Source organism: Penaeus monodon, chromosome 5, assembly GCF_015228065.2.
Source record: "Penaeus monodon isolate SGIC_2016 chromosome 5, NSTDA_Pmon_1, whole genome shotgun sequence".
Taxonomy (NCBI): domain Eukaryota; kingdom Metazoa; phylum Arthropoda; class Malacostraca; order Decapoda; family Penaeidae; genus Penaeus; species Penaeus monodon.
In genome coordinates this window covers 51,720,708-51,731,309 of record NC_051390.1, presented here as the reverse complement: position 1 = coordinate 51,731,309, position 10,602 = coordinate 51,720,708, and the positions used below count along the sequence as shown (strand labels likewise).

Sequence of the window (10,602 nt, the reverse complement as noted above, 5' to 3'; positions counted from 1 at the left end):
ATGTTGTACATATTGTACATGTATGTATATATATACATACATGTACATGTATATACATATATATACATGTATAAGTATATATACACATATATATGCATGCATACTTACACAAACATTAATTAATTTATTTATGGATTCTTATACAAAATATTTTACCCAATGATATCTAGTGATTCTGATAGCCTTAACGGTAGTCTCATCATATAGTATACATTAAAAAAACTTTTTTATATATGACATCATATTTAGTAAAAAAAAAAAGAAAGAAAGAAAGAAAAATAATAATAATTAATAATAATAATAATAATTAATAATAATAATAAACAATAATAATAATAATAATAATAAAATATAAATAAATAAATAGTCAAATAATAAAATAAAAGTCAAACCTTGTAATATTTGTATTTTGGCATTGCTTCATTCTGGCATTTGGTAATTTCCTGTATTTCTGAAGTCGGTTATTTGCAGTCAAAAGAGCATTATGACATGGAGGGTGTATGGTGGGCCAATTTTTAAACTTTGTAAAAAGTGAGCGAGATCTAATTTGTTTCAGCTGCGGAATATTCTTCACGTGTTTCTGGAAAAATGCAAGCTGTGGTTTGTGGGATTTAAGTCATATATGGAAAGAGGGTAATTTTATACTCTCCAACTTGGGGGTGGGGGGGGGGGTATGAAATTGTTATGTTATTTGGATTAAATACGGGAGCATGGGAGGCATCATCGAGGACAGTAAGTAAGACAGATAGTGAAGCTTTATTTGGGGATTTAATGAAAAAACATTGAAATATCAAGGCTATCTTTCAAAACTTCAATAATTGTAAAGTTGCTTGGTTTCTGTATATATATAAAATTGTAATTTTTTAGATAGATATTCTAGGGAAATCATATTGAAGTGAAGAATCTTATTACATCTATTATTTGTATTTTTATGTATTCTTTTAAAAGATTTGTATTTAAGACATTTCAGAAGAACTTTATTTTCTCAATAATAGAACATCAAATTAGGAAAAAAAAAATCCCAACTTAAAAGAAATACTCCACACTGTTTTAAAGTTTGGTGATATTCATAATTATTTCAGTTGATGTATGAAAGCTTGTTACACATCTCGGCTATGCTATAGACAATGGTACTCGGGGGAAGCTAGGGTTGGACACCTGCTAGGAAAGGTGTCATGATTTTCTAAACATCTGTGACTGTCATTCGTATGTTAGGTGTAAACCTATCTGCTGTCAGATGATCTAGGCCCAGTAAGGAGTCTGATTAATTGGTGCATTTTGAAAGTAAAAATTACATTATATTTACCCCTTCTTGTTGAATGCCCAAGGTTAAATTTACATGCTACAAAGCAATTACTTCTGAGAACTTTCTCATTGATTATAAGATATAGAATTGTTGATTTTATTGGTTCATTTGGTGTTGCTATGTTTTCAGCTGTATACATATATGCATATATTTTTTAGAGAAAACTTGATTATCAGGAGACATCTTTGAATCTATTTTTATTTTAGATTTATCTAATGTTATCAAGTTCATTTTTTCTGATGCTTTCTTTTGAACACAGCTAAATAAAGAGTTAAGTTCTGAATATATATTGCTAGTAGGGAGGCTGGTACACTATTAATCAGGTGTAGAAAGTCTGTATTAAAATAATGCTGTTTTCCTGCATTTCTGTTAGACTAGAATGTTAGTTATCTGTGATTTATAGCCCATACTTCATTTGTCTGTAAGGAGTTTTGCTTAATTTTCTCATATTTTTCATGGTATTTTACATATTAATCATCTGGTTTGTGTTTGATTATGTAAGGTCTATTTATACTCCCTATGAATATCTGTTTATATCTGGTTTCATATTGTAGATTGATTTATATGTTGAAGGAAACCTTGAGAAATTTTGAAAATGTTTTTAGTTTTTAAGAGCCGTATGTAATCCTTTTTGGATCTTTGAAATTAGTAGCTGTGCTTGGTGAATTCTATTTTACAAATTACCAGTGTTCTCACCTATAAAAAAATAAAAAAAAGTTCTATTAGGAATTTAGGTATTCATTTTACACAGAATACAGAGATAACATCAAACCTGTTTATGATGATGTTGCTTGTTGTACAAATAGCTTCCAAGTGTCTCTGATAATGTATTTGAGGGATAGTGAGAGTCTCTTATCCATTCCTTGATAGAATCAGGCATTGGGTTCAGGAAGATTAGATAGTGTATTGCTTTTGTATTATAAAGATAGTGGCTCAAGATCACTGCATTTCTTTATCAAAATATAGAATTAACTCCCTGATGCTGAGAGGACATAATGTGTGTTCCATGTCCTGTATGATTTTTAGTTCAGTAATGCCTAGGCACCAAAGCAGTCAGTTTCTAGTTGTATTTGATATTGCCTTTTTACACCTTTCTTTGATTTACAACAGTCTTTTATTTTATTTTTTATTGTTTTTAATATTGTTTATAATATAAGTCATAATCTCAATGAGAATAATGATAATACTGATCCTAATATTAGGAGGGGGACAAAGAATGAGAAAATCAAGCAAGGTCATTTAGGCCTTCTAATTGAATCCTTTATGACTAAGGGCTTGTGGAACCATCTAATTGCTTGTGGCAGTACGAGTGTCAGGACAGCTATGATGCACAAAATTGAACTATATTGGGCAAACAGGAGCTAAGAAGCAAAATGTTAATGACCTGCATACTTCATTTCAGATTTTAGTATTTATTTGCTTTAATTTAATTACCTCTTGTTTTTCACTGTCTGTATTTTGGTATCTCCAGGATGTAATGGCAGGTGCCATTATGTCTTATGTTTCTTATTTATTTCTGACTTATTTATATAAGGGATATGTACACAAATAGTATATAATGGGATATATGACCTTTTACATAATAGGTAGTAAATGAAATGTATGATTATAACTGCAGTAATTATGAGTGATCACATGACATGTATGTAAGAATTAGATACCACATAGATTTGTTTTTCTCTCCTTGCAGGATGGGCGCGACCTGCTTCGTGCAGCCCCTGGATCTGGTCAAGAACAGAATGCAGGTCGCGACAAGCAAAGAGCACAAGACCAGCTACCATGTTATACGACATGTCATAAAGAGCGAGGGCTTCACAGCGCTTTACTCTGGTCTCTCGGCTGGCCTTCTGCGCCAAGCCACCTACACTACCACACGCCTTGGCATCTACACATGGCTCTTTGAGAAAGCTTCAGGGTTAGTGGTTTCTTTTCTCTCTTTTATTCTTCCTTCAAAGGATTTTAGATTCTATTATTTATTTACCTGTGTATGTATTGTATATATTTATAGATCGATATACTATATTATGTTATAGATAGATAAGGTGGAGTAATGGAAATGTAGATGGTCTAAGAATGAGAAAACAAGATTATAGTCTAACTTAGAAGCCCAAGTAACAGGCAAATTTACAATTTTTTCTTAGATAATGAGTAGTGTGTAAGTAAATTCATCCAAGAAATATATCTATTGTATGTGAACATCATTATGTATTATAAAGAGTATGAGGAGTTACAAAAGAAGTTTTAAGAGAAGATTATAGCTTTACCATGACTAGTTGGATTTAGTTTCTTCTGATCACTTCATGATGACTTGCTTTACTCTTTGTTATATATTTTTTATTGTATCAGCCATCTTAGTGTTCCTTCTATTTCTTTTTTTCAAACCACATTTCAACAGCTAGCCATTCTCATTGATAGTTATTCCTAAAATCTAGGCAGAAACAAACATTCATTCATATCACAACCATAGTAAAAAAAACAGCAAAATCCACATTTTGTCAGACAAAAATCTGAGATTTGATATTTAATCCAGGGTGTATCTAATACCATTTTTTTCTTAGTAGGAATTTGTATTTAAGTCTTTTCCATTTAATCTTTTGCCCTCTTTCCAGACCCAGTGGTGAACCTCCAAACTTCTTAGTGAAGGCAGTCTTAGGCATGACAGCAGGTGTAGCTGGGGCCTTTGTTGGCACTCCTGCTGAGGTATTTGAGTTGTTCTCTCCCTTTATTTTTCCCAAATTTGCATTAATTGTCTCATTTATGTGTAAGTTATAGTCTACTACTTTATTAAATTCTTGTAAATTTCATAAGAAAAAAAAAATCCAAGGAGCTCTTTATATGTAAAGTTGATGTAACAGTTTCTGTGTTAGTATTCTTTAAAAAAGGAAAGGAAGGGGCAAGGAAGAAGTACTTTTGGAGGATTTGGTGTATATCTCTTTAGCTTTCTGTTGCTCACTCTGCTTGACTTGCACTTGGGTTCCAGTTCATAGATTATAGTCAAGTTTTTTTTTGGCCTGAGACTGGGTGTCAAAATTATTTTTTATTCTTTTGGGGGTTTCAATTGTGTTCTTCTAGCTGCATTACAGTTGTGACTGCACTGTTCTTCCTTATGCAGATATATGGCCTTCTAAAGTAGGCTCCTCTATTACCTTGCTTTTTTTGGTAAATATAGCCACTTGGAACAAGGATGCTTGGAAAAGGACAGAAATGTCCAAACTGACAACTCAAGTGTAGTGAGCCTGTACCTTGGACAACTCAGTGGTTTAGGCTGCCTGGGTACAATGATTAGAATGCTAATCTTTCTTAATATTATAGATTAGATTATAAGTCATATGATGTTAAACATTGAATATTAGATTGTGTATAATATAAAGTCCAATGGCCATGCATTTAGACTGTAAGTGTAATGCAAATCTTGTGAGAATAAGTGTGAAGGAGATATTTCCTCTATTTGATTTGCCATTTTGTGTAGCCAGAAATGCAATGGGTGGTGGGTTTGGGATGTGAAGGTTGTAAATGTATTATACCCAGTTTTGAACTCTTATACAGATGTTGGGTTACCTGTGCAATTGTAAATCCCCACATAGGCACACATTTGCATGCACAGACATTTACACACAAATCTAGTCATGTGTACATTCACAAGTATATATCTGCAGACACTTTTACATAATCTACTCATTTGAACATACACAAGTACACACATAAACACACACTATTACAAGTGTCAGAAACAAGCAATAACTGCATTTATGTATGACTCAAAATCAGAATTTAGCTACTTTGTATAGGGGATTTTTTTCTTTTATTATATATATATATATATATATATATATATATATATATATATATATATATATATATATATATATATATATATATATGTAACTGGGGATCAATCTGCTTACCTTCACTCAACAAACAGTAATTGAAAGAGAAATTAATTTAGTTTCATTGGGAATTAGATAATAAACTATTATAAGCCAGTGGTAAAATTTCAACATCTATCCAGCTTTTATGAAGAACAAAATCAGAATCATTCAATTATATTAAGGTTAGATGAATTAAAATACCAAGCAGGAGTGTTGTTATGAGGTAGAAAATAGGGAATATGCAATTGTGGCTGATTGGTTAATAATGAAATATAATATTTGCTCATGTTAGTAACCCTTAACTTTCTTGTATGATCCAAGGTTTTGAGAACAATTGTGAATGACAGTTGACATTCAGATATTCAGGTATGACACAACCCCCCCCCCTCCCCCCCAAAAAAAAGAGTGAGTGAGTTGAGTGAGTAGTGAGTGAGGTGAGTGAATGTGAGTGAGTGAGTGAGTGAGTGAGGAGTGAGTGAGTGAGATGAGTAGAGAGAATGAGAAGAGGAGAGAGAGAAGAGAGATGAGAGAGAGAGAGAGAGAGAGAGAGAGAGAGAGAGAGAGAGAGGAGAGAGTGTGAGTGAGTGTGAGAGTGGTGAGTGAGAGAGTGTGTGTGTGTGTGGTGAGAGTGTGTGTGTGTGTGAGAGTGTGTGTGGGTGTGTGTGTGTGTGAGAGTGTGTGTGTGTGTGAGAGTGTGTGTGTGTTGTGTGAGAGTGTGTGTTGTGTGTGTGTGTGTGTGTGTGTGGAGAGTGTGTGTGTGTGTGTGTGAGAGTGTGTGTGTGTGTGTGAGAGTGTGTGTGTGTGAGAGTGAGAGTGTGTGTGTGAGAGTGAGAGTGTGTGTGTGTGAGAGTGAGAGTGAGAGTGAGAGTGTGTGTGTGAGTTTGGCTGTAACTCATAATTAAGCCAGCATTAGGTGTATACCACTGTGGCACATGGGATACCAGCAATTCTCCACAGAAGTCACCGAGGAAAGGCTTGCCTGGGCAGTTTAATAATACGGTTTGTGAGGCTTGCCGCACTCATCTCTGGGGACTGAATTGCAGGGCCCGCACTAACATTTTAATAATACGGCCATATGTCAAATTGACTCCCTTTTTGGGGGGTCTCAAACCATTGATAAAGAGTTATCCTGCACTTTCTTCATTGGTCTTCTGGTGAATGTAACAAAAATAATTTGATATTATCATGTAGTAACTAGGGTCTATTATTTCACTGTTATTCTCATCTGCTTGCAAATTTGTTAATTTTTGAAGGCCCATTTTTGTTTTCTAATTCTGTAAGTCCACATTTTTTTTAGATTTTGTCACTTTCTGAAGCGTAAATTTCTCTACGCTTTATTATATGATTCTCATAATTGCATTTATATTTTAACAGAATAAATCAGATTTTTTCCGTGGGTAATTGTAGGGTTTGGTCAGAGATAAGTGGTACTCCACTTCAGTGAATTAATATTTAAGAAAATAATTGATTAAAGCTTACATATAGTAATAGATCAATTTAATAGCCTTAAATTGTGGTTTGTTAGCTCTTACCTAATCCCTCTCTCACAACCTTGCAACTGCCTTCTAGGTGTCCCTCATTCGCATGACCTCAGACGGCAGACTACCCCTGGCTGAGAGGCGCAACTACAAGAATGTGTTTGATGCACTGCTGAGAATGGCGCGGGAGGAAGGCGTGTTCACCCTATGGAGAGGAGCTATTCCTACCATGGGCAGGGCCATGGTTGTGAATGCAGCTCAGCTAGCATCATACTCACAGGCAAAGCAGGCACTTTTGGGGACAGGTGTGTGAGGATGACAGGGTGGAGCACATTTATTCATATGTACATGAAGCAAAAGGTACACACACAGACATGCACAATCAGTCACATGCTAACACTGACAGATATACAATACCAATACTTACATGAAATTAGAATACTTAGCCATTTCATATCATGAAGCAATGCAGTTGAAGATAGTCAGTATTGCACAGAGCAAATTCTGTTAGTAGTTTAGCAATGTGTAAGTAGAATATTTATTTTGTTAATAAAAGAAAACTAATTATTATAAAAAGAAGAATGATGGCTGGATAAGTATTTAAAAAGTGGATGACAAGTTCTCATACTAAAGACGTTGGCCCTTTTTTGATAGGTTACTTCCGAGAGAACATCTTCCTCCACTTCTGTGCCTCCATGATCTCTGGTCTCGTCACAACAGCTGCCTCCATGCCTGTCGACATTGCCAAGACTAGGTGAGCTGGGAGTGGGAATGGGAATGAGGAAGAGACGGAACTGTGGAGGAGGATTAAATGTGTTGTTTATGATATAGTTACCGATTGTTCATGTGAAATTGTTACATTAGCATACCATAGAATCAGAACATTCAACAACTGTATTAAAACCCTTTTTATCCAGGCTCTTGTAATGCTGGATTTCTCTATTTCACTGTATATTTATGGTAACCATGGGGAAAAAAGTGTTTTACAGTCAGTTTATAAATCTTATTGGGAAATGCATATTTAAAAACAAACAAAAGGTACAAAAAAAGACGACTGTGAAATGGAGGGCAAAAATCCAACATTGTTTTTCCTAGTTCCAGTAACCGGAGATGAATGAACGTACTGTCTATATTTTCAAGTGATGAGCTGCTAGTGACCTTAGCCTCTGATAGGGCATTTAATATTAAACAATCAATCATTCCCAAATAACTTTTGTTCTGCCTCTTCCTTCCACAGAATCCAGAACATGAAAATAATTGATGGCAAGCCAGAATACAAGGGTGCTTTGGATGTTCTGGGCAAGGTGATCCGCAACGAGGGCTTCTTTTCACTCTGGAAAGGTTTCACACCATACTATATGCGTTTAGGACCCCACACCGTCCTCACTTTCATCTTCCTCGAGCAGATGAATCTTATCTACAAGAAGCATGTATTAGGGGATTCCTCAGCCAAGGGAGGAGGCCTTTAAGGGAGCCCACTGGTGGTGTAGTTGCAGTGTAGTGGATTGTATTCATGTAATTTTTTTTTTTTTTTTTTTCTCTATCATTAACCTTTTTTTCTAAAAATTTGTGGGTGAGATGACAATTTGTTTTTATTTATTTATTTACTTTTTTAATGAAAAATCTGCAATCTACTCCATTTGTGTGTGTAGGTATTTATAAGGGGCCATTATTTATTGCCCTCCCCACTCCTTAAGAGGAGAAGAGAAAAAGTAAAATGCCTTTTAAAGCTTGTAGGAAAAGTAGGAAAATTCTTTGTTCAGAAAAATTCAACATTTTTCACCTATTTCAGTAGATATCACGAACCTAACATTGTGTGTTGCATAAGCATAGGAAGCAACACAACCTGGGCTGTGTCCTATGTTGCCAGTATCTAACAAGAGTATTTTTATGAGTTTTGTTTGGATGCTGTATGGGGTTGACTAAGAGTCGAGAGTTGAGAGAGAGAACTCATCTGACTTTCTTTCCAACACACAGAATGTCTAGATAAGTTTGTCAAATTTGCAGAGGATAAGATAGGAAGTGGGTCAGAACAGGAGGATGCACTTGATGGGAATGTGAGCTCTTTTAACTTCTACCAGTTGAGAATCCTTTATATGTTCTGGGTTCTGACATGGGAGAGGACTAGTGCTCATTATCCCTAATAGTTCTATGGAATGATGCAATAAAAAACAATACTTAATTTTAGGAGTAGATGAAGTGCAAGATAGATAATGTAGATGTGATGTGGTCTGGTGTAATATAAAAAAGTACTGAATTCTGAATAGTTAATGTAAATGTTTAAATCTAGAGAAAATTTATAGTGAGTTTATATTGGCCACTTCCTAGCCATGATGTAACAGGAAGAAAAATGAGTGTTGGAACTTTGGTAATTTGTAGTGAATTTGATAACTTGTGGAAGAATGGTGACACAGATATTAAGTATATATATAATTGTTATCAATACTTTTTTCCAGTATTTCTTGTTATTTTGGAGCTAGTAGAGGCATGTGGTCTTGTATGTATGCTTGAAAAAGAAAATAATTTTCACCTAAAATATTGGGAAAGAAAGTGGTTGATCTGACTTGAAATAGGAGTGTCTAGAGATGGGATTGATTGAAGCTGTGATGTGCAAAAGAGGTCTGGAGATCCTCACATAAAAAAAAAGAACCATAGGACGTTCCCATGAGGCCCAGGATTCTAACTTTATTGTAGCTGTTGTCATATTCTCCTGAGATGTACCTGGTGATAATCTTTAAAAGGTTTATCATTATTCCTTATGCTAAATCCCCTTTTGTGTCATCATCAGTTGTACCATTATTGTTATTTTGTATACTGTTATCTATTAAGCTATTCAGCTGTTTGACTTGGTTATAAATCCAAGTCCAAGGGGAATTTCTCTCTAAAACTCTCAGAGAATATTGTTTCATAGCTATGATGCTGTTGATATTTTTTTGTTTTGTTTATAAATGAACTACTTGTCTTCCTTATCAGTCTCTGAAATTAAAGGAAGCTGCCACATGTGAAGTAATGATTAAATAGCAGTTGTTAACCACAGGACAGGACAGTGGTTTTTGAAAGCACTGGGACAACCTGAACCTGAACATGGACGCTGTGGCATTATATTTTTGTAATGGTGCAACGCTTAATGGGACTTAAAAAACATCTTTTAATGTGTAAAACGTACTGGGGAAGGACATCATCATGTGCCATTCATGGTAACATCCACCGCACATTAGGACCAATGAGAGTGCTTACTTCTCGTCACTTTTTGTATCTTTGAAAAAGTACATATCAAAATTTTTTTGGGAGGGTACTATGTGGCTGTTTTTGTACACTCCATTTTCATGCTGACTTTGGAAAAAAAAAAAAAATATATATATATGTCTACATATTAATTGATAAGTTTCAGTTTTGCATCCAAAAAATTCATGTATGTTGGAATTTAGCTATGATACCTCATAATTGCATTTATGTTCATCAAGCACAAAGAAAAAAAAGTAATCTAGTGTTATTAGTTTTTAAAAAGTTTGTGTGTGTGATGGCAGCCACTGGTACTGGTTTAGTTGTTTGTTTCATTATCTCGATCAATATGTTGACAGCTTAAACGTTCTTATTGGTCCTTGTACAGATGCACTCCAAAATACTTATTTTTCTCACAGTTATTTTTACTTTTATTTCTTAATTGTACAGAAACTTAAAATAATTTAAAAGTCAATGACTTGACTGTAAATAAAGACAGTAAAAAAAGAAAAAAAAGAATAGTTATAAATGTTGATATTAACAAAATAAAACTTGAGAATACTTGTATTATGATTTAACCTTTTTAGATGCATACCCCTCCCAAATCCCTTGCCCGTTATTGTCGTGGTGGAGCTTTGGAGGCGAGGACTGGGACCCAACACTGGGGTTCTCCCCTGCCATGGACCTCAGCCCTCGACTCCACTAATTTTGCATGGTCTTTTTCCCC

General features: G+C 34.6%; 1 protein-coding gene across 1 annotated transcript in view; it reads left to right on the top strand.

Moving 5' to 3' along the window:
• The window catches only part of LOC119573280 (mitochondrial 2-oxoglutarate/malate carrier protein-like), a 12,122-nt gene extending 2,130 nt beyond the window's left edge, over nucleotides 1-9,992 (top strand). Inside the window, exons 2-6 of the mRNA XM_037920439.1 lie at nucleotides 2,997-3,221; nucleotides 3,916-4,006; nucleotides 6,745-6,958; nucleotides 7,308-7,407; nucleotides 7,891-9,992. Of these exons, the coding sequence (XP_037776367.1) occupies nucleotides 2,997-3,221; nucleotides 3,916-4,006; nucleotides 6,745-6,958; nucleotides 7,308-7,407; nucleotides 7,891-8,122 (862 nt within the window). The 3' untranslated portion in view covers nucleotides 8,123-9,992. The remainder of the gene's footprint in view (nucleotides 1-2,996; nucleotides 3,222-3,915; nucleotides 4,007-6,744; nucleotides 6,959-7,307; nucleotides 7,408-7,890) is intronic.
• Nucleotides 9,993-10,602: the final 610 nt, after the last annotated feature.